General features: G+C 39.2%; 1 protein-coding gene across 1 annotated transcript; it reads right to left on the reverse strand.

The window, feature by feature from the left end:
• Positions 1–1,057: 1,057 nt before the first annotated feature.
• On the reverse strand, positions 1,058–24,572 carry COL28A1 (collagen type XXVIII alpha 1 chain). Its single transcript, XM_051609257.1, has 8 exons — positions 24,200–24,572; positions 19,252–21,999; positions 14,747–14,815; positions 9,581–9,646; positions 7,644–7,712; positions 6,969–7,048; positions 2,064–2,132; positions 1,058–1,273 (listed from the first exon to the last, which is right to left on the reverse strand). Exons 2-8 carry the CDS (start codon positions 19,355–19,357, stop codon positions 1,058–1,060), a joined length of 675 nt encoding a protein of 224 aa, XP_051465217.1. The 5' UTR covers positions 19,358–21,999; positions 24,200–24,572.
• Positions 24,573–24,600: the final 28 nt, after the last annotated feature.

Consider the following 24,600-nt stretch of genomic DNA (forward strand, 5'->3'; position numbering starts at 1 on the left):
AATATGCTTTATATAGCTGGTCTAGATCAATGGACTTTTTTTTTCTTTTTCTTTTCTTTTTTTCTTAAATGGGTCATTATAGGTTTCCTCTGGATTTTCTCCTAATTCCAGCTGTGTCTATAGGATTTTTTTCAAGTCACATTTGAAATATACAAAGTACTTACCAGAATGCTTTCCCTTGTGTGCTGCACCACCACTTTTCCCCTAGAATTAGGATGAAAGCATAGATTTTCCTATCACTTTCAGATAACAAAACCAAAACAGAGCTTGTTAGACCCGGTGGAGGAACTCAAAGACTGACAAGAGCTATATGCAATAGAGAGAACAAGACACGGATGTTGTCAAGGTGGAAGAAAATCTACCAACCTCTCTGGGATGAAACCATGGCTAAGCACAAGAGGGGTATGAGGGAAGGCTGATGCAATCTTTCACACAAGAGTGCCCCAAAGGAGGCCTCAGCTCAGAAAACTGGTGTTCATTGTGTTTTATTGTTTCTGCAAGAGGTAAAAATTTAGTAAAAGTTCCATTTTGCCAAAGAAGAAGAGAAACAGAAAAGCAAGCTGCATCTGGAAGAGAAACATTAGCTGCCATTCAGCAAGCTGCCTTGCCTTGCTGTGAGAAAGGCAAACTCTTATACGCTTATTTCAAGTTTCCTCTTACTAAAGTAGTTTCTTTCACCTGAAAGAGTAATGAAGTCATCTATGTGGTAAACATGTTCTTCATCAGGGTCTGTAGCCATGAGCTGCATTTCTTTCAGAAAAGCATCATAATGAGGATCAGTCTTTTGAACAATCCCAATGACAAACATCTCAATATTCATAGCACGGACCTTTCTTACTGAAGTATCCAGCTGTACTTTATCACAACTAGCAGCTTGTCCATCTGTTAGTACAACAGCCACTTTTCTTACTGCTGGGTGTGCTGCCTGGAATGACTGAGTGGCTTCCTGGATAGCAGAAGCTGTGTACATGCTTTCTCCTAACTAGGGCATTTTATCAGCAGCTGAATTCAGGTATTCTTTGGTCTGGTATTGCTTCAGAGAAGACAGCAATTCCACTTAATGGCTGAAGTTGATAATGCCAATGCAGGTTCTGGTGTGGTTGGCTGATACTTTATGAATGACTGCTTTCAGAAAAGTTTTGATAATATTGAAGTTATCTGGTCTAACACTTTCTGAACTGTCAATGACAAATACCAGTTCCAGTGGTGTTACTGTACGTTTGATACCACAACCTAGAAGAATAACCATTTCAGACATTTTATGAGAAATTACCTTCATAAAAAGGAATTCAACTCTTATATCAGATATGCAGTTAAAGCTCAATTAATGAACTAATTTATAGTTACTGATAAATACAAACAGAGCTGGACAAAATTACTTCCAGTATAGCTCTGGCAACATAGTAAAGCATCATTTTCACATCAATGGTATCTTTACATACAAAAATGCAGAGGACAAATCCATTCAATCAACATAAATTCAGCTTGTTTTATTAAAACTACTTTGTTTCCTATATTGTAATGCTTACTACATATGTCATTGATAAGTCTGGTAACTTCTTGTCTCTGAAAAAAAGGTATTAATTAATTTGCTGTGTGTTCTAGTTTTAAGAATGCTGAAATCTGTTTGTTTATTCACAAGAATACAGGCAATGCAATACTCCATAAACAACCTTGTATCAAAAAAAAAAAATCAAACAAAACAAAGCCCTGAAAAGACATTAGGAAAAAAACAATTATTTTTTTGTCAAAGCTTGGCAAATAAAAGGACAGTTTGTAATGACTAAAAAATATCGGAGGTAATTGAATACATAATTTGACTAATATTATTCTCCTATGAATAGGCATGACCTCATTCTATATCCTACTTCAGAGCCTGGTTCATAAAGACAATTGGGATTTTCACAGACTCTAAAGCAAAAAATAAGTAGTAGGTACTTACCTTGTTAGCTGTACTAGGCAATGTCTTGCCTTCCATTTATCTTCAAAGACACAAATAACTAAGAAAGGAAGAAAAAATTACCTTTTTCTTTTCCTTACCTTACCATAAATGTAGGATTTACCTTTGGTCCAGGAAGGCCAATACCTATTGATCCTTTTACTCCAGGAAGACCTTGATTTCCTTTTTCTCCCTGAACAGAATATGGAAAGTAAGTTTAACTGAAAATTAAAGTAAAATCTATACTGTATCTCTTCACTATTCTGCTTCATAGAATTCTTCATTCACATTCTGCCTCATAGAAAATGCCAGATATTTGTACTATGCAATGGAGCACACCATTTTCAAGACAGAAGTGGTCTGAAGCTGGAGAAATAAGCAATTGGATATTATTCACAACACACTTGAAGCTTTTATAAAGTATATAATGAGGAATTTATTCCTGATTAAGTAAATGAAGTATTTGCATTTCACTGAAACAGATGTAAGACAAAAGTAACCTCAGTGAGAGTCAGACAATTATTCATCCAGTCTACAAGCAGCAAAACAATGTCCAAAGCAATATGAAATACACACCCAGAACCTCTGCAGGGTTGACTTAGTTTTTCTGATCTTACGTAAACAAAAAGACGTCATTGCTTTCCACTATGTGGACAGCAGAACACCTTTCTGCTGATACTTCAGACCACAGTTATCAATTCAGCTACAAAGTTCAAATTTGTTTATAATTATTGTTACATGTGCCCTGCTGCATGCACACAGAATTGAAAAGCATGACTATGCTAGCAGTGAGAGCATACAACATATCAAACACAGCTGTTATGTAGAGAATATACATGTACAGAATATTCTTCCTAGCATCTGGCTTCCAGAAACTTTCCTGCTTTATTTAACAAGGTAACACAAGTATTTTTTTTCAGATCAACTGCTGTATACATTTTAAAAACAGCTAGAGGTGATTACATTCCCTGGTACATAAATGCTTCACCATAACTCACATTACATACATAATTCACATAATAGCAGAGCCTGGTATAGATACCAAAACTAGCTCCAGAGAACGTCAATGAGTTCAGGAGCAGTCATCACCTGTACCAAATCTAGCCTATGTACAAGGTTAGTTTTATTTTTCAGTCAAGAGCTCTCAGACTGTCTCACTAAAGCATATTTTGCTAATACTTGTATAGTGTGCTGTGCTCACACAGCATCAAGGCCTTTTCTACTTCCCACACTGCTCTGCCAACAAGTAGGCTGGGGGTGCACAAGAAACTGAGAGGGGACACAACAGGACAGATGACCCCAACTGACCAAAGAGACATCCCATCCCATACAACATGGTGCTCGGCAATAAAAGCTGGTGGAAGAAGAAGGAAGGGGAGATGTTTGGAGTGATGGTGTTTGTCTCCTCAAGTACCTGCTACGCATGATGGAGTCTGGCTTTTCCTGGGGATGGCTGCACACCTGCCTGTCAAAGGGAAGAAGTGAGTGAATCCCTCCTCTTGCTTTGCTTGTGTACACATCTTTTGCTTTACCTATGAAGCTGTCTTCAATTTCAATGCAAGAGTTTTCTCATTTTCACCCTCCCGATTCTGTCCCCCATCCCACTGGGAGGAGCGAGCGAACGTTTGTGTTGTGCTTAGTTGCCAGCTGGGGTTAAACCACAACACAGAGCTGCTCACAAATGGGCCTAAAGGGGTTATATTGCTCATAACAGGCAGAGAAATACAAAACACATTTCCAAATTTATCAAAACTCCAACCTTCTCCAGAGGCACACTAATTCAGCAGGACTGACCAGTGACAATTCCTGCTGTGCTGATAGGGGTTTGTGAATTTCTGTAGGTGGAGAAGCAGCTGCACAGTGCACCAGCCAAGTCAAACGTCTCTTCCTTGTACTCAAGGCTCCTGAATCCCAGGAGCTGAGAGTTCACAAGGAGTTAGAAAATGAGATGCAGCTCCTAGAAGAGGCAGTATACTATGAGTCATGGTCTGTGGATGGCTTTTGCTGTCCAAATTCCAGATTTGACTCAGATCCTTCTAAATGGAAGCTACTGCTTCCACACAGGTGAGCACTGCACTCCACTCTTCACATCTTCATTGGAGCCCTTCCTTGACAGCCCTGCCCTGCAGGAGCCCTTTGGTCTGCCAGCCCTAACACAGGGAGCTTAAGTGCTCTGCTCATCATCAGGGCTACCTACCACTGACCTGCTAACCGGCAGCCTCTTGCCTCTGTAAGCAGAACTTTTCGCCTTTCCCCTTCCCCAGTTCCTTACAGCAGCAAAAATTCAAACACTGTAAAGCAGACTCTGGAGACTGCATAAAAAGCTGTGATGCACCAAATTACATAGCTGATTCACTAGGAAAAAAAAATAATCCTGCAAATAGGATATATTCCTAAGGCAATGGGATACACAAGGCAATTTATTTTTGTGCTGTTGTAGGAATGCACAGGGTCTATTTAATCTAATTTACTTTGAATCCTTTTTTTAGCAGGATTGTGCTTCCTGGGTCCTTCATGTAGATGATTAATACAAATGGCTTTTAAACAGAGTGAGAGTGCCAGCTTGTCTCAGTACTTGCTGTGCAGCACTGGGACTGACTATCCTTCCTGATTACAGAGCTTCCTGATCAACACCTTTGCAGATCTGCAGAGCACATACAGATGAACCTAAATCACGATATGCTGTGTATTCCAGTGGTCCTTCACTAATAATAACTTTTTTACAGCCCATTTGACATTGTTAGGATGGTGTTCAAGTAATCAAAACTGAATGAGACCTACTGTTCTAAAAAAAATTCATACCTGTACAGCTGACATTTCTCACAGGCATACATGCCAGTTCTATCCTTTGAAACGTCAGCTGCAGAACCAGATCCTGCTTCCTCTACTTGAGCAATCAATCAACATAGAAAGATTTATCATAGATACCATAACTGAACATGTAGTAAAATCCAGTAAGTATGCTGTATTAATTTAAAAATATTTATTGCTTTGCTTGTTCAATCCCCATACAGAATTAAATTCAAACTTGACCATTAGTCTTAGCATAAAAAACGAACTGGTATGCATGTAAAAATGCAGACCCTGAGATCCTTGACCCTAATATCCTGCTAGATTGCTGATAAATAAGCATACTTCTATATAAAAATGTAATTCAATGAACTGAGTGCAGATCTGAGAATGTCTAGACTGTGGTTTTGAAAGGAAACCAAGCATAAAAAAGACCTGTGAATGTAGCTATCAACATAAAGTTACTTGAAAACCACCTCATTTTTATCGTTCTCATCTTACGTTATGCAGACTGAGCTCTATGTATATATTAAAAAATATTTCAAGTGATATTGATAGTTCAAATGCAGGAGTATAGTGGCTTTCAGCTGATGAAGACTGGCCAAAAAAAAATGAAGTTTGACATGTCTGTGAAAAGATAGAAGGACAGAAGAGACAGATAGGAGCTGAAGAAGCATCAGTGTATGGAGGAAACAGGTACTACAGGAGCAAGACAGAACCAAAGCTGTTCAGAAATCAGTTGCTCATAAGGATTATATTAAAATAATATGAATAATAATAATTTTTAAAAGCAATTGTAAAGGAAAGAAAATTCAAATGACAAGAGTGTACCTACATAACTCATGGAATGTTATAGAAACACCACCAGCTGAGTTTGATCCACCATATCTTTACAGTTTTGGTTTCAAACCTAAAGACAAAGACCTTCCATAGCCAGAGCGCACGTTACTTCCCCACATCCCTAAATTCCACACCCTTACATTCAAACCTGCCTCCTTCTGACAGCGTGTCACTGGCCCGTGTTATTCCACTGGAATATCTCCATGCAGTGTATGGGAGAGGGACCTGGGGCTCCTGGTGGAGAGGACGATGACCATAAGCCAGCAATGTGCCCTTGTAACCAAGAAGGCCAATGGCATCCTGGGGTGCATTAGAAAGGGTCTGGTTAGTAGGTCAAAGGAGGTTCTCCTCCCCCTCTATTCTGCCTTGGGGAGGCCACATCTGGAATATTGTGCCCAGTTCTGGGTTCCTCAGTTCCAGAAGGACAGGGAACTGCTTGAAAGAGTCCAGCGCAGAGCCACAAAGATGATTATGGGAGTGGAACATCTCCCTTATGAGGAAAGGCTGAGGGAGCTGGGTCTCTTTAGCTTGGAGAAGAGGAGACTGAGGGGTGACCTCATTAATGTTTACAAATATGTAAAGGGCGAGTGTCTGGAGGACAGAACCAGGCTCTTCTCAGTGGTGTCCAGTGATAGGACAAGGGGCAGTGGGTACAAACTGGACCATAGGAGGTTCCACATAAACATCAGGAAGAACTTCTTTACTGTGAGAGTGACAGAGCCCTGGAACAGGCTGCCCAGAGAGGTTGTGGAGTCTCCTTCACTGGAGACATTCAAAACCCACCTGGACACGTTCCTGTGTGATGTGCTCTAGGTGATCCTGCTCTGGCAGGGGGGTTGGACTAGATGATCTTTCGAGGTCCCTTCCAATCCCTAGGATTCTGTGATTCTGTGATGATGAAACAGAGCTCTCTACACTTCTAAAATATGCTTTAGGTATTTATTCATGGCAGCACCAACATCCAGAATTCTGTATATATCTATATAGAGATAGATAGACAGACAAACAGATAGATGTACATACCAAGTATATTTTGTGTAACCTTTATCATTTTCAGGAACAGAAAAAATATTATCTAATATTTTTTTTTCATGTATCATTATAAATATAGAAGACATTGAAGCTAGAATCAGAGCAAGTACTGACAAAACAAATTCAAAATAATTGCTTTCCTGGTAAAGCTTTTATGAAGCAATTCCAGGCTGAAGCAAATAAAGGTTCTCCTCTGAAACAAGGTAAATTTTAATTATTTTGTTGTTGTTTCAGCATGCCACTGTTTTCCAAGGAAAACCTACTTGTCAATGAATTCCCTGGTGGATTTAGTGTCTTCAGCCAACCACAGTATAGAGAGGCATCTTTCCTAAACCAACTAAAACAATGCCCCTCTCACTGGTCTCACCGGTGGTTTGATGACCTGGAGCTGGAGAGCTGAGCAGTCTTCTTGATCCAGGGAAATAATCATGTTCAACTTCAAGAACACTGATTTAAGAGAAACACAAGAAACAGGTTATTCTTCACTAGAGCCTCAAGTTTTAATAACTTTCTTCCACACATTTATGACACGCAGTTTATTAGCTTTGAATGTTCAGAATATGTTTCCATGTTTGTGTTTTTCCTTATAAGGAGACAAGTTGTGGAACTGGGTGAGTGAAAACTTGATTAAGAGTATGTGGAAGACCAGCTAATTTCTTTTATATTCCTGTACATGTTGTTTGACTTATTTTGACACGGTAGATCTTTGTAACTGTCTTTTGCAGAGGCATCCAGAGAAAACCGTGGATGTTTTCTTTGGACGATCCTTTAAGTCTAAATAAATCGTAAGATGTGGCTGAGATGAGACTTTTTTTTCCAGGTTACATGTATTTATAGTGACAAGAATAATAGGAGAGCAATTGGGTGCTACCAATACTGTAAACTCAGTTAAAGTATTACATGCCTTATGAACAAGAAACTTAACTATACAGTGAATACTTGCAGGAGTTCACTGACTCAATGGTAAAGAGAAAAACAAGGACTCTCCAGGAGAGACAGTTTTGAGAAGAAACTGGACTGATGTCACATTAAACTGGATTACCTTGCTTCCTTGTATGCTGTCGCCAGGGGAGCCAGGTGGACCAGGCAAGCCTTGCTGTCCCATGACACCCTGTAACAGTCAGTGGGGCAAAAAAAAAGAATTAGGAGGCAAATTTTATTCCTGGTAACACTGAAGAAGTTACCTCAAAGTCACTGCAAGAAAAAAGTAAAACCATGTCAAGACTCAAGTTCTGATTCTTCTTTGGTTTATGGTTTCACACTGTGGGCCTTAGTAATTATCCTTGGTGAATTCCCAGGACAGCAAAAGAACAATTAAGCTGAAAATAATTAAAGACTAAAATTGACTTATGACACAGTGTGGTATTTTCCCTAGATTTTCCTGCATAGAAACCAACAGAAAATGTCTTTTTACAACAGCCTCATGCAATTACTCCACACAAGGGAGGCACAACAGTGGAGGCACATATGAGCAGAGCAATAACAGTAAAGCCTTTTGCTTTGGAGGCAGGCTAGTCTAACATTTCGAAGTTAAATAAAAATTAAATGTTTTTCCTTTTCTCCCCTTTCTTCATTTTTAATTGAAAAAAGCTTCTGAAATTTGACCAAGCTTCATAAAACTTTCTGTAGCATTCAGGTTGCATTTTTTATTACTGTCTTATAATAACTAATCACTGTGCTCCAATATAGTAAAAGGAATTCAATCAGTAGTAGATACATTACCTAAATTTTGCATATGTTGAATATCTAGACAGAAGTATATAAAAACTTGATTGTTATTAAATAGAAATATATCACTCTAAATATTTAATTTCTAGATATTAATGATGTTTGAAAAGTCATCATTCTCATCTGTGTAGACAAAAAATGTGCCACAAATTTTGACAGAATCTCCTGTGAAAAATACTGTTAATCCTATATATTTATAAGCAGGAATTAACACAAAATATTGTGCCGAATAGCTTATCTCAAGAACTAGATGACACAAACAGGTCCTGACCCTTGAAAACTAATGTTTCCCCACAGAGAACACATTTTTCATTCTCAAAGGCTTTGTGAAAGTAGCATGGAGTCAGTCACACATTTGTAAGATTTTGACACTCGATCCAAAGCTACTTTTACAAAACAGACTGTGCCTGTATGATCTACCAAAGTACTGAAATTGCTGCAGTTTTCAGAAAGCAAGGCAAAGTCACATACATTCTGAGAAAATTTCCATGCCCTGTTGCTCTTTGCATTTCCGTAACAGGTTGGTAATAGCAATGATTCTCCATTCAGATTCTAGTTTACTCAAAATGGCAGCAGAGACTTCTGTTAAGGAAATCATAGGAAAAATGACAAAGGCATATAAATTTTTAACTTCAGTTAACGTGGAGAGATATACATGATGTTTCTTCTCGTTGCCTTTATAAAAATAATTGATGGATACACCTACAATAAAGAAATCCAGGCATGTATTGAATTTATTTTCTTACCAGCACCTCTTTTTTGAATATTAAATCACTTCAGTGGTGGGTGGAAAAAATTGCCCAGATGTCGCATGCTGGCTGCTTACAGAATTGACGTTTTGTTTTCATGTTTCTTTCATAATGGTTTTACTAATGAAATTAATTGGATTCAATTTCTTTGAGCAAAAATTGTAAACATAAAATTCACATTTAACGTATTTTCCACCACAACATAATCTCTTAGAAACAGAATAGATACAAAGAGAAGAAATGCATCATTTAGCTAATTTATCAGCCTGATAGTTCTGTTCAATTTCCATCTGTAATCTCATAAAGTTTAGCTGCAAATGGAATTTTCATCCAGTTAGTATTCTTAACCATTTGGTAGAAGTGTATGATCAGTGCCCATGTTTTTGTGCAGTTGCAGTAATGTAAATCAATAACTGATGAAGATATTTTTGTCTGAGAGATCAGAGTCTAGCAGCCAGCATCACAAAAGAGCACTAAAGCTTCAACACGGCATCATACCAACCTTGGGACCAACTGTTCTGCTTCCCCTTGGTCCTGGAGGCCCAGGATAGACTATTCCACAATCTCCCTGAAAATAGCCACAGAAATGTCAGTAATTTATCACCTATTAACTGTTATGGCTCATCCACCCAAGAAGACAGTAAAATTACTGAGTTTAAAAAAACAAAACAATTGTTACACACACAAACAGTCACATTATAGATAGATATAAAAAAAAACCACAACCCAAGTGCAGTCACCTACTTTTTTTTTTAGTTTTAGGTGAAGAACATTAATCCCCAAGCAAAGGTCTGCTTGATCAAAATAATTAACAGAGTTAGGAGTCCAATTTGCAAACTTATCAGCCACAGAAGAAAAAGAAAAACAAGCTTATTTGGCAATAGTGCCATCTTCCCATTACACCGTGCCAGGGCTTGGGCAGGGATGGACAGGGAGCTGACTAGTGGGACACAACTGCAGAAACGGCTGCCCCTGCAGAGGGAGCATTCCAGCTGGGAGAGAGACACAAGCACGAATCACACAAATCACTGCTGACACTTGCGTTGGGGTAGGTGAAAAGAAATAACATATCAAACTGATTAAAAAGGGAGAGAAACAAAGTACGGAATCTTTTACTGACTTCCTTTACTTTCTGAGAGGAATGTGTGCAGACATTTTAATGACTGCTTTTAGATTCATTGCCCAAGGTTCAGTCTCTAGATTGGAGATCACTCCAATCTGTGTTTTTTATAAATGTCTATGATACTCTAACGCTAAGTCCTGACGTGTGCTATTTATATATATTAGGGCCCAAACTATGCTCAGGTTTGATGGATTTAGAGAGGTGGGAACTCTGAATCTTATAATGCTTATAATGTTTTCCTTCTTGATATAACATTTGGGTCCTGAATTTGTTTTCAATTTCTCTTTCTGCACTAGAGACTGGCCAATTTGAGCCAGGACATATGTATGGTAGATGGATGCTCTTAGCTTTTAATTGGTGTGTCAAGCTGATTGGGTGAAACTGATCGTTGTGTTCACTCAGAAGGGAATTTCTCCCTCAGTTCTGATCAAAGAGGGGAATTTGTTGTTTTGATCTGGTCTGGTTTGGAAAAGGGAACTAAAGAGATAGGTACTTTTTTTAGTAGTGTTCTTCCTCAGATGATCTGAGGCAATGTCCTTGAACTTTTTGCCCTTCTTCCCCTCCCCCCCCACTCCAGATTCTAGCTATCAACTCTTTAAAAGATTACAATCTTAAACACTTAGAGATTGTACTGCTTGTCTGGTACATGGTGCTGGGAAACGCTCCTCTGCAGTGGGATGAATGACAGATATTCCTGATCTTACAAAAAATGCCCAGTTTCTCAATTCCTCCTGCAATGCATCTTCTTACAATTAGCTTGAGATTGTCATGCTCTTAGGGAAGACTGAGAGTCTAGGCATATATGGATAACTTCCTATTTAGTACCATCTACTATCACAGAAATAATTATTGCAGTCCATGTCCCCACAGGCCATAATACAACCAACTCCTTGTAGGAGAACTCTTCATAAACAGAAGTTGAGCAGAGTAGCCAGAGCTTTCCTTGCCCCAGCCTCCTTCAGAAACTGCCAGAGATGCCAGAACTAAGAGGTGGATATACAGGTAAGACTTTGCATTGCAAGCTTTTTTTAGAAGATCCTGGGCTGCTGTGGGCTGAGAAGCAGCCTGTAAGCTGCTGTGAAGAAAGCTGAACGGGGGGTTACCCAACAAGTAAATGGTTCCTTATGGTCCAGTATCCAATATACCTACAACCTGCTCTTAGACCAGCCCTGACCAAAAAGAGCATAAGGGTGACTTGAAGTCATCTGTCTCTCCTCCCATGGGTAACACATTCTTACACAGGGGTCGTTGCAGGTGAAGGATTGAATTTTAGCCTCACATGCTTAGTTAATACCAGATGTCTCACTGAAAAGCTCTTTTGTAGACCTTTATAGTAACCCTCAAATGTCTGTATTTCTTGGCTTAGAGAAAAAGACTTTTATTTTGCTTTATGAGTTGCAAACTGGAGCAGTTCTTTTTTCTAAGGTATAACCCTACACTTTCCTCCAGGGAATTCATTTAAAGAAGGATTAGTACTGTTCTTTGATGAGGTCTAATGTATTTCTTGGATTGTGCTTGTAGACAAGGTTCTCATCACCCGCAAAACAGTAAACTAGAAAAACACCATTGAAACAAGAAATTGAGCTGAGGCAAGACAGCCTAAGAATGGGATTCCAATGTCTATTCCATACAATTTTTTAAAGAAAATTAATTAAATTACTTAATGGTCATCTGCAAAATAAATCTTGGGTTCCAAATATATACACCTAATTTACTGTGAAGCATGTATATTTGACACTGAAACATAAAACAGACACTGCACTACATAGTGAGAGCTGGTGGATAGAATGGTATTTGTAAGAACATATTTTTAAAAAGACATTGCATCTCTACTTTCCACATTTTAGTTCAAATAGACAGGGCCCAAGCTGCAAAAGTTATTTATATTGCAACTAGATCCAGCTCAAATGTTCATGCACTAGGGACTGGGCTAAGGGTTTTAATAATCCTTCTGCTATCCAGTTACTGAGAATGAAGTTTGCTTTATTTCTAGTGCTGAGCTCTTACTCTTGAATGTCTGTAAGCCACCTCCTAGTTGGTAACAGTGCTTTTAAATCATTTTTTTATTATATTCTGACATTATGTGCTTCTGTTTCAATGCTACAGAAAATAGGGTGCTGCCAGGATTGAATGTATCCCACATGTTCCAATTTTGTTTTCATGTGAATTTGACCTCTGATACATAAAATTCCTATCTAGCAGCGTGCACATATGTGAGCCATTTCTGAAAGTGGGGAGAACAGAGCTCTGATTCAGCAGAGTGGAACATTCTTTTATAATGATACTCCAAGGAATTTCAAATTAACTAGTGTGTAAATTTATTAGCCTCTTCTATCAAATAAATGTTCTTTTTTATAGGCAGAGATTGTTGCTGTTCTTCTCATATTCATTTTTTTATGTGGAAGAAATGAGAGGTAGCCAGTACACTTGCATTTTATTTGAAAAAAACAGATTGTTCATTTTATTATTTAAGTTCTGTGGGAATTCTTGCAATTCAAGTGTATTGTTTTTCCTTGTGGCACCTTTGCTACTAGGAAGTTATGCAGAGACTAAGGATTCACAATTTTGAATAAGCAAACAGGAGCAAAAAATCAGGGATGGGGAAAAACATTTTTATATTTTCTTTTTTCCCAGTGTAGTCTGCACCATGTCTAGAGTGGGTGCACAGAGCTAAATCACAGGTGTGATTATCTATTACTAATTCCCAATAATTACAAAGCCAAATAATTGCTTGTCCCAGCAATTATATGAATTCATGATTATAGGAACAAATGGGACTTGTGACCCACTTTTTGATCTCTCATGTAAGCCAGGCACTATGATTTTCCTGAGTGCATTTCTGTGTATCATGTATATTTGTGATACTTCTCAGGAACACAACCACAAATGTTCATTTTAAAAATTCCAGTTATGAGAAATTTCACTGCAAATACTCTATTGGTTTCCTTTCACTAAAAAAATAAAATAAAATAAAATAAAATAAAATATTTTATTTCCATTTTGGATATAACTCAAATTTCTTTATATTAAGCCCCTATATTCCCACTGAAATTCTGATTTATATTTCTGGGGTTTGTAATGTTTCAACCATGTCTTCATAATGAGAAATAATCTTATTTCATTACCTGACCTGATCTTCCATTTCCTTTTCTTTGGGAAATGCTGTTTTCCAGAATTATGTATTTAGGAAATGAGGAGGAATACCATACATAATGATGGCCCTAGATATTCTGTAGTTTTAAGTTACATTCTTATCAATATCTGCCTTAATAATTTTATACAAGGTTCCAGGGTTTAATGAAATGTTCTCCCATAGTACCAAGAAAAATGTCTTACAGGACTTTACTATGTCAAATTTCATATCTCTATTTGGAAAATATATAATCTCATATAAAAATCAACAGTTCAGCCATATGTATTTTATGGAAGTCTATATTGAATAACATAACTAAAATTAATTTCAGTTGTTTAGTAGTTTGTGTCATGGGCCAGATCTTGCATCGCTTTCTGTGGAATGTCATGTATTGATAAGCAGCAATTTAGAATAAGAGAACAAAGCCAGGATTCCCCAATCCCATTGTCAAGCTATTCTGTGGTCATTCTAAGGATGAGTGTCCATCAGTTTCTTCTTTACCGTGGATATATTTATAAGAAGTTATTGTTGTTGTTTATTTTAAATGGGAATTCTCATGTTCTGGGAAATGAAGCTGAAAGTTCCTTCAAAAAAAAACTTGCTTGGACAATATTTGTTTTGCTTTCTCCTGCAACAGGCTGTCTGTTTCCTATGTCACATATGTAACAAGGAAAAAATTAATAAAACCACTCTGTGGGATATTTTAAAGCTATTTATTCTAGGATTTTAGTCTTAAGTCTCCTTTTTTTTCCTAATTCCTTATAACATAGTATTTACAGCATGACTTCTTAGGTGAATTACGTACTGCTTAGAACTTTATAACACTTCAGCTATTCTGTGAATTATGAAAAAAAACTTGGAATATTTCAGTGTTGTATTTCTACCCCCTTTATCAGTTTTGTTTTCGTTTGGTTTAGTTGCTGCCTAGTTTTGCCTCTGAGCTAATAGTAACTTTAGATGAAGGTTTATAGTCTTAGGAATCCATTTCTAGGAACTTAAAAATATCTCACTAGTTCCACATAAGCAATATTTCCTACTCTGGGGGCTCCTCCCTTGCATTTCTGTAGGACAAAGGAAGTGCATGATTATTAGTGCATAATTATTATTATACTCTGCCTGTGTTGGATTCTAACTTCCACATGGAAACTCCAGCATCTACAAACTTGCTGGGTCTTTGGATGTATGGAAAACCTGCAGATTGGCATCAGATTTGGGGATAAAGCTAGAATTTATTTGTATCGATCATGGCAGAAAAGTCTATTGTAAACTTTTCCTCTAACTGAAATGGGAAGTGGGAGATGAGATGGCAGCATTTTGTCATATAAATACCATTCTAATCTAATGCATTTTCTGGAAGATATTTGTCTACCTTGTCTGCTAGTCAGCTGCATGTACTTCTACTGTACACATACCTTTGGTCCAGCATCTCCCATGCCTTTTGGGCCTATTGGGCCTGGGGGGGTGGCTGGTCCTGGAGGTCCCTAGTACAGGAGAGGAATAAAGCATGTCAGTAGTTGTCCTAAAGGAAGAGTACTTGTGCTCTTCAACAAAGGAGATAATTTTAGCAATAGTTAATAATCTCTTTGGTTTTACTGTATTTTGTAAAATTCTTTACATTTCCGATGTGCGCTGAACAACAGTCGTCCTCTGTCCCAAGCAGAAACTTGAAAAGACCACCAGAGTAGTGGAAAAAATGCCCAGCTCTTGACCTAAGAACATCAGAGTTGTTCTCAGCTCAGAAAACACAGTGAGAAAGCACACATTGCTTCAAGATTCATACACTGCAGACGTTATACATCTGGGATACCACAGCTAACCCCTCTAAATTTGGGGGTTGGGTAACCCAAACATACTTTGGTGTATTTGTGCTCGACAGCCTGTTCTCCTGAAATCCCTGCTCAATCCACCACAGCCCCCTGAAGTGCCCCTCATGCTGCTGGAGGCATCCTCAGCCTCCCTTTCAGCATTCATAGGGCAGATACCTTTGCCCCATCATGCTACAGAGACCTTAGTTCCATAAATCTTGTCCGTGTCTGCCAGGGGTTTACAAGGTTGATCTTTCCAGATCGTGGGGAATGGAAAGGCTGCCCGAGAAGGGGAACGATGCATGCTAGTGCAAACAGAACCCTCACACATTTCAAGGACTTGTAGTCATGTGGCAGATGGAACACGTTCAGCTTTTACTGAAGCCTGAGATGGAGTTGCAGAGAAGCATGACTTCTATGGCAGCTGCAGATGTGAATTCTACAACAGACATGATTTCAGGAATACTACTGCAGAGCAAAACTATTACTTTTAGTTGTCTAGTGACTGACAGAAATGCAAGAAGCGCATACGTACAAGTTTGTCTTCCTGTGACTGGGCAAACTACAACCAGCATCTGTATGACTTCATTAATTAATGGTCACAAAACCAGGCTTCTCATGAATCATTTGATTAATTAGAAGGTAAAGGTTTTTTACTTCTGACTGACATCTTTGCTCTATTTCTACCAACAGTTCTTCTTCATATAGTTTAAACAGATATCTTTACTTGTGGGAAACTGTTCTTTTCTTCCCCACATAAGTCTAAACAAAATGTCTTTAAGGCAGCAAAGGCCTTCTGCTGATTATTTCCAGCTAATGGACTAAAACAGACTTGCTACTCAAGGACAACTGAAACAAAAACAACAGATGTGGTAGGGGACAGAAAGGATGAGCGACAAGTCATACCTTGCCCCTGGCAGTCACCGCCCTAACTTGGGGCTCATGGATGCTCATTGGCTCTGGACAGTGACACTGCCTGGACAGGTGGGTCACGGGGGTATCAAAGGCAGCGAGTGCTGCAGGTGGCCCCTCTGCGGGCTGCTCAGGTGCTTTCTGCGTGGGACATTCCCCTGCTGCAGAGCCTGGTGCTGGGACCCACCCTGCCTGCCCTCCTGCCCCGGGTCCAGCCGGGCCTCAGCGCCCAGTGCGCCGGGGTCCTGAGCCCTGGGGTTGGGGCCGGAGCCCCCCCGTGTTGCTGCCGGTTGCAGCACATATATATATATCCCTGGTAGCCATTTTCATTTATATTTTCCCTAAACCTCATCCCTCAGTTTGTGTTAACCCTTAATAAACCGATTAATTTGTGAAGTAAACATTGGTCTCAGTAGCAATTTGTGAGGGTGGTGGGGGTGCATTCTAACCTCCACCCTACAACACGGCCCCGCCGCGGCCGCTCCTCTGCGAGAGGCAGCGCCACGGGGGATCCTCGGGCTCATCCAACAGCCCCTCCACGTCGGGGGGGAAGTCGCAAAAGCTCCTGACAGCCGGTAGCCCCCCAGTACCGGCTCATGACACGTGTAAAGCTTAAAACTTCAGTTTTCATGAGACATTTTAAGTCCTACTAAAAGTTTGTCAGTCATCTGTTTGCATCACTGTCTTCTTAATTATTGTCTTTGCATTCACTTTTAAATTTTTGTTAAATGATTTATTTAATTTTTTTCCCCCCTGATTTTTTTTTTTATTTATATTGTTAATTTCTTTAACAAGGCTGATGATTTGCTATGATCCAGTTTTTATTATTCGGAAAATAGAGAAACAAAAAGAAAAAAAAACTATAAAAGGAGTAACATTAATGTTGTTTCATATGCTGTATTAAAAATGCAAAATGGAAAATACCAGTTATTTAGTGATGCTCTAAGCCTAAGACACCAGGAAGACCTTCTATAAGTACACAAGTAGCAAAGACAGCCTTCTGTGATTATAAATCCACAGAACTACACCTGAAGCAGTCTATCTACTAGACTCATACAAACCAAATCTGTTAAAATTACTGACGAATATTTTCCTTACAGCAGGTTAAACAAGGTGGGGAAAACCATTTTTTGCCTCCTGCAGAATCCTGAGAGCCTCTTTTCTAACCTAAGTGAATCTCATGCAGTCAGCCTTTGAGTTCTATGGCTACTTTCTACCAGATTTAAGACAGAGATACTAAGCTGGCACTTGTAATAAGTCACAGGAGCCATGCAGTGAATGCAGCACCTGGTGGCGTCTACCACCACCACCCTCTGACACACACATACAAGGCAAATAGAAGTCAGCCCTTACTTGAGTTTCCTCCACTGGCTGCTCAGTCCATAGGAACTCATGAACTTGACAATCAGAGCCCAAGGCTGCAAACCAGACACATTATTTGCTAACTCTTACCAAAAAGGCAGGAAAAGACACAGGTGGCTGGTAGGGCTGATGGGAGCAGTGAGGACAGGGAAGGAAAATGAAGACAAGGTACTTAAGTAATGTGGGAAGGGAGCAGAAGTACTGCAAAAGAGGACTCCAGACACTGTAGGAGTACCTACGTGCATTGCAATAAATAGAAATATTAGGAAATCGGAGGTTACTGTTGTATGGCTGGGAATATTTGATCCAAAGAAACCTAGTCTTTGTTTCATTGTTTACAAAAAAACTTGCTGTACTGGAAAGCACACTTCATAAATCTGCATACAAATGTTATATTGTTCTTGAAGGAAGTTAAAGCAGTTATGAGCAGGGAGGGAAAGAAGCAATTCACTGAGGAGAGTAACATTCTAAGATTCAGATTACCTTCACATTCTGCAATATGGAAAACTAAAAGGGGAAGGAATGAACTACTTAAACTTCACTAATCAAATACTCATTTTTTATTTTTGGTACAGTTACAGACCCTAATAGCAATGTAGGTGAAAGTCATAGGTTAGGGTTTCTCCTAAATCAGAGAGTTATTACAATGTTTGATCTCCCTGGACACAGACACAGCAAGTGGTGTTTCACTAAAACTTGCTATTATAAAATGGTGTAGATAATCACACCTGCCTGTCTTTTTTCAGTTGCCTTGTAGAAAACTGTAGAGAAGCCATACCTGCTTTGCTTTAAATCTGGTGTTTAAATAACCACAATGGAATATGCTAACTAGGAGCTTTTAAGTAAGTAGAGTACATTTTCTGCTAATTTCATTAACATTTCGGTGAAGGGGAAAGTACAGGAGGAAAAAGAACAGGGCATCACTGACCACTGAGAATAAAAGAGTCTCTGACTTCATTCAGCCTAGTAGAAGCACCCTTCATCTATCCTGAGAGCAATGTCTCCTCTGTTGGTAGACCAAACACCTCCTGAATCCCCACTTTCTGCTTCTCCAAGGATAGATCCTCTTTTCAAAGCTATTCATCTAGAATTCACACTTTTGCAAACACCCATAATCTAGTAATGAATTCTGTGAGCCAGTATGATAGCATATGTGACTTTAATTTATTTAAACTGTGAGAGAACACATACTAAGTAACTCAGTTCTTAGCTCTTAGCAAAGATGGAGATAATGGTAACCTGGTTGCATGGGAGAGCTGTACATCTGCCATGAGATTGTACATAGTACCATTCCAACACAGAACTGTCAGTCTGTGCATGCCCTGTTAACATGAAACACACTGGAGGAACATGCTGCTACCAGAAAATAATAATAATAATAATAATAATAATAATAATAATAATAATAATAATAATAATAATAATAATAATAATAACAACAACAACAACAACAATAATAATAATACATGGCACTGCTGCTCACACTCTTTTCCCAGTGCAACTGAGGAAGGATTAGCTGTCCCAGCAGCTGCAGCCTGCTTCTGAAAGGCCCCTTTCCTAGAAACCTCTCCATCATCTCCTGTCAGATGCTGGATGAGCATGTGCCACATCCACTGAGGCTAATTTTCTTAATTAAATAAATGCTGTCTCCATTATATAAAACCGAGACTAAAGAGTTTCAGTGGAATACGATCTTTCACACTAAATATCTGCTAATGCTATATATAAATTATAATTACCAGCAGCATTCAGCATCTATTGGATCAGACACAATAGTGATTAAGCATTTTCCTAGTAACATATTAGTCACATGGATCTGTTTACACACTTATTCTTACCATTATGCATGTTTAGATCAAGACTTGTAAACAGCCGGTTCCAGAAAGACATTGTCAGATGGTCAGAAGAATGCTTTTTCCAGCACTCATCAAGGTTTATCAGCATTATGTGCTAAAACAGAATGGAGTGAATGGATTTCTGGCTGTGTTCAAAGATTGCTCCTTTTTTTTGGACCTGCAAACATGATTCATTTATCAGAGATCAGAAAATGCTAACATTAATTATTTTTAGACATAATAATTCCTGACCGGTCAAACACAGATGTAACCTGGTAGTTCTCACAAACATTTAGTGCTCATATAGCAATGGAGTAAAATTTGGTTGTATTTCTCTGGCTAGACAATCTGTAGATCTGTTGTTACATGTTGTGTGTACCTGGTCTCTGGAACAGTCTAAACTGTCTTTCACTATTTACTTTGGAGGTACAATAATGATCTTGATGATTCTGTTACAAGATTGTAGATTTATGATTCGTGCTTTATTTTTTCACTAGTCTTTGCAGTACATAGCTTCATAGCTTTATATTCACTTAGAAATCAAATCTGATGGAAGTAATGCCTCCAGATTGACAGCATTGTATTTAACACTACTAATACTTCTTGTTAAACTGTTTAGTACAGCTGTGTTTCAATGGCTGCTCTGAACCACATGCCCTGAATAAGATGCTCAGTACATCTATCTAGCCCCCAGGACTATTGAATTTGCCTAAATTCACTCATAACATGGCCATACTAAAGCTCTGGTCTGCAACAGAAAGTTTTATCTCTAAAACTCACCTTATGCCGCTATAGAATTTCAAGTTTAAAAGCCCTTAGTTCCTGCATTCATGCTAATTCACCTCTTCTATTGGAAAAAATCACATATCAGCTTTCTTTCCTGGTACAATATCTACCCTCTTTGAATACTTCCTGTTATTCTTCTTCCTGCAACTCAAAAACCTGTAAAGAAGAAATGAAAAGAGAGCTGACAAAGACAAGAGATAGCTTCTGTATCAAGACAAAGTAAATTGTGATTCTGTATCTTGGAAAGCCACAAGTGAATGCAAATACGATACAGATCTATGAAAGTATGAAAGAAGGTGACTATTCTATTGTACATTCATGTAATATGTCAAAGGAATTTTACACTTTAGATCAATTTCGTTGAGGATATAAACTAAAATTGACTGCCCTAAATTTACATATTTTCCCCCCAATATGTTCTTGACTCAGTAAGAATGACAACAGTTACTAAAAAGAATGGTAGAATTTTTTTCTGGCTAGGAGATACAGCTAAAGGAAGCAATTTGAAGCTCCTATTTTAAACAGTTTTTTTAAAAACCACCGTTCCTTATACTAGTTATAACTTATTTCAGGGCTACTGTTATTCACACACTATGTTAGTAAAGGCATGATTCTATGTCTTTTGAAAATTGGATTGCAATAAATATATCAAAAGGGTCATTTAGCTGCTGAATTCAATTAATGTAACGTTAGAAAAGAAATGTAGTGTTGTTTTCGCATCTTAGTGTTAGAAACATATTGTTGGGTTTTGTTTTGGTTTTTTATATACCCTAGTATTAGGAATATAATAGTTTGTTTAAGAGAGAAGTGAGATATCTGCGGATTCCAGTGACACCTGGGGTGGTTTATGGTCCACAAAACTGAGGGACTTAATTGGGCTCCATCTGGGGGATCCGAACATGGAGGATTTATGGCCAAGATAAGACCAAACAAAGTCACTTCTATCTTGCTCCTCGGAGCAGGAGGACACCAGTAGGTATAGATCATTTTGGTGCTTGGGAAGACAGCCAAGGGGGCAAGAAAGGTCAGAATTATACCTTAAAAGGTAAAAAGTAAACTGCTAGAATGGAATGTGTAAGCAGGGGCAGGAAACTTATAGGATAACTAGAAGCGTTGGATAGGCTGTAAACCCTGGACTACGCAGCCAGTGGGGAAACATGGGAGGGAACTTTGCTTCGGGAATAGAGAATATAAACAGTTGCTCACCTCACTATCAGGTGTGCCTACTTGGTTAGGTCACCCGTTCTTGCAAGAGTGTAAATAAACTGCTTCGCTGAAGGATCTGTTTGGGCCTGTTCATTGGCGCTACAAACGTTTCTCACAGCAAGCTGTAAAGATATTTATGCTATCTAAACCCTGCCCTCTGGTGTATCTACAAGATAATGCATAATGATAGCCTGTCATACAGGGTGACTCATTCAACACCTACTTAAGAGGCAGCTGGTGAGTAAGGCTACTGTCTGAGCAAAATGCTGGCCCCATTGTAACAGAAGGTGGAAGCTGAAGACTAAGATCCAATGCTTTAAGGAGGGAGGCCATTTCCCAAAAGAACTGGTTTTACTCCTTAGTTCCTATCTGATCCTGAGAAACTAAATATCCATTTAGAACTTTCCTCACTTTTAGATACCCTGACTGGGAGCACCAGTATCTGGTATGTAGATCTTCTGAGCACTACAAAGTCCATGAAAGCTGAAAGTGATCACATACATATCAGCAAGGTAGTGTCATCTGCTAAAGGCAGCACAGTTCAGGGTTTCCAGAGAATCCAAATGACAATCCGGTTGTGTCACTTTAGAACACATGTAATACTGGCCTTACAAATGTTGCTCATTGGTCTTCAGGTAAATTATTATTTACAACAGTAAGAAAACAGAGCAAGGATTAAAACAGTAACTATTTCAAGACAGATTTACTTGTACTTCCTGGCAGTCCTGTTCCTGAAATTCCACAATCCCTTTGTTGTCCCTAAGAAAAAAAGGGGTAAAAAAATTGGACTTTAGAATTATTTTAATAAAATGCTTTACTTCACTGACAGCTTAAAGCAAAGATGAACAGAGTTTTTATATGCAGTGATCACAACATCCATTTTGTAGCTATGAAAAATTATTAGTTTGAAAAATTGCATTGGTCAGGCTCAGCAATAAGGAACCTGGTTGAAATACAGCATATTCTGTCTTCAAATCCTTTACATCACCCTTTGTAAAGCCTGTACACTTCAATTTATTTTTGTAAGCACCTGATGACCAAGCTTGCTTATCAAAACATAAGATCCAGTTCAAGAGAAGTTCTCTCTATGACAGTGAACTACTGATAGTGATCCCATTGCTGAGTTCCTAAAGGTTATTATTAGTAAGGAAAACTATTCTGGGGTTTAGTTATGATCCACACGATAAACCTAAGTGATGGCAAGAATACCTGTTTTTCAGTATGTTTTAACTTACATACATGAAAGGAGATAATTTTGAGTTTATCTGACATGACTATGTAATAAAGCCTTAGTTGTTCTTCCCTGGGCATCTTTGTGAGTATATGAAGTCAAACAAAGACTCCTGTTTGGCATCTGTGGGGCTTGGATCAGACTTCATAACCACTTGTAATGCCCATCACAGAGCACATTCAAAACCAGAGATGAAGCAAAGGGCACAGCTAGGGAGCATGCATAGAACACATCTGCCTGATTACTGGCAGGCTGGCAACCACACTCTTTTATTACAGTGGCCCAGTATTTCCCATTTATGCCTCCGTTTTTTGTTGTTTATAGTCACATGTAACTTTAAAAGCAAAAATTGAAACTATTCATGCCAGATATCTTTCTAAGTTTTTGAGCCAAAGCACTCCAGTCGTTTCCAAGACGGAGCCTAATGAAACCCAGGTGTTTTTCTTTTAAATATAATCTGCATCCTTAGTGTTTTGGAGCAGTAAGGTGTACTTTGGAAAGTAGAGGGCGTAGAGAAAGAAGGTAGAAGATAGATGTTTTTACTGTACTTCTTATGCAAATCTACTGATCTTTAGCCCAACTGAAAGCCTTTGAAAAAGGTAACCTGCCCGTAGTCATGATACACTTGGATTAGAACAGGGAGAAGAACTTGGAAAGAGAGAAGCTAGAGGGACTAAACGCAAAAAGAGCTGAGCATGAAGGGGAAAGCTGGAGTACCTCCTTGGTGCACCACAGTCCTTGGAATCAGACTACATTTTCCCCAACCTTTTTCATCCCTCTCTAACAACAGTCCACGTAAATGGCAACCAGCTAGTCTTGCTGTTATGTAATGTCTGGGTAGAAGATTTCAAATCTTACTTAAGTGTAAAATCAGATCTTAACTAAGTCAGTGTTTTCTATGATGACTATAGGTCTAGCATTAGCAATTCCTTCTGAAATACAAACCTTTTTCTTCTGTAGAAGATACATTGTAAAGACTTGCAGGGAGAATACCTCCCCTACTACCTCACAAAATTTCAGCAAATGATTACTGCACTGTATCCATAAAATACGCAAACACCAGATACAATAAAACATTTCTTTTAGTTGGTTTAAGGGGTTTGAGTCTTGGAGAATACTACTGTGCTATCTGCTTCAAAACGTGTACTTGATATTCTGCCAAAAGATGCTAAGCTCCAATTTCCAGGCACAGGCTTTTACCGTTTCTTTATCTGCACAATTAGAAAGACCTCCAGCATCAGCTATTCCCTCCATTCATAGACAACAGATGATTAGAAAAGTTTTTGTTTGTTTGTTGTTTTGTTGTATTCTTTTCCACACAGAAAACGCACACAATTTTTAGTTTGTTTTATTCGTTTTCTGAAGAATTTCAACTTCAATTAACAAGTCACTGCTAGTATTTCTGAAGAACCTGAGGTCAGCTGTCACCCGCTCTCTCCTGACCACAGCAGCAGATCTCCAGCGGGCTCACACGTCTTGTTCTGCTCTCTCTGTTCCATACCGGGGGGAGGAAAGTCCTTCGTCGCAGGAACTGGCTTTGCAGGCGATGCTACATCGGATCCCAACCGTGTCCTCTCTTACAACAAATACTCATTCAGTGCCACTAACACGCCACAGAACTACTTTCAGACAAAAGCTGGTCCGTATAAAATGAAAATTTTATTCCGGAAGATGCTCCAAGATCGCCACCAAACAAGTTTCAACAGCAACTCTTACCAGGCCACGTACCAGTCACAGCCAGGGTTTTCACGTTTGCAGACCTCCGCAGCACATACACAGGAGAACATCTACTTCGTGCTGCCGATAACGAGACCCTCAGAGAAACCAGAGGCTTGGGAAGCTACTGCCGTCAGAAAACGTGCAGGGAGAGCCACCTGGATGGCAAAAGGCAGCAGGAGGCTCCGAAACAAACCCGCTCTTCCCGAGGTTTGCCACCTCCGGCCGCACCGCTGCAGCTCTCAGCGTAACTACCGGCGTCCCGCCGGGCCCTCCGGCAGGCCGCTCCCGCCCGGGGCGCAGACCGGGGGGCGCAGACCGGGCACCCGGCCCGGCCCGGCCCGGCGACGAGCCCCCCGCGCCCCCGCTCCGGAAGCGCAACAGCCCTTCCTTCCCCCCGCCCCTGCGCCGGA

The sequence above is a fragment of the Apus apus genome, chromosome 2 (assembly GCF_020740795.1).
Source record: "Apus apus isolate bApuApu2 chromosome 2, bApuApu2.pri.cur, whole genome shotgun sequence".
Taxonomy (NCBI): Eukaryota; Metazoa; Chordata; class Aves; order Apodiformes; family Apodidae; genus Apus; species Apus apus.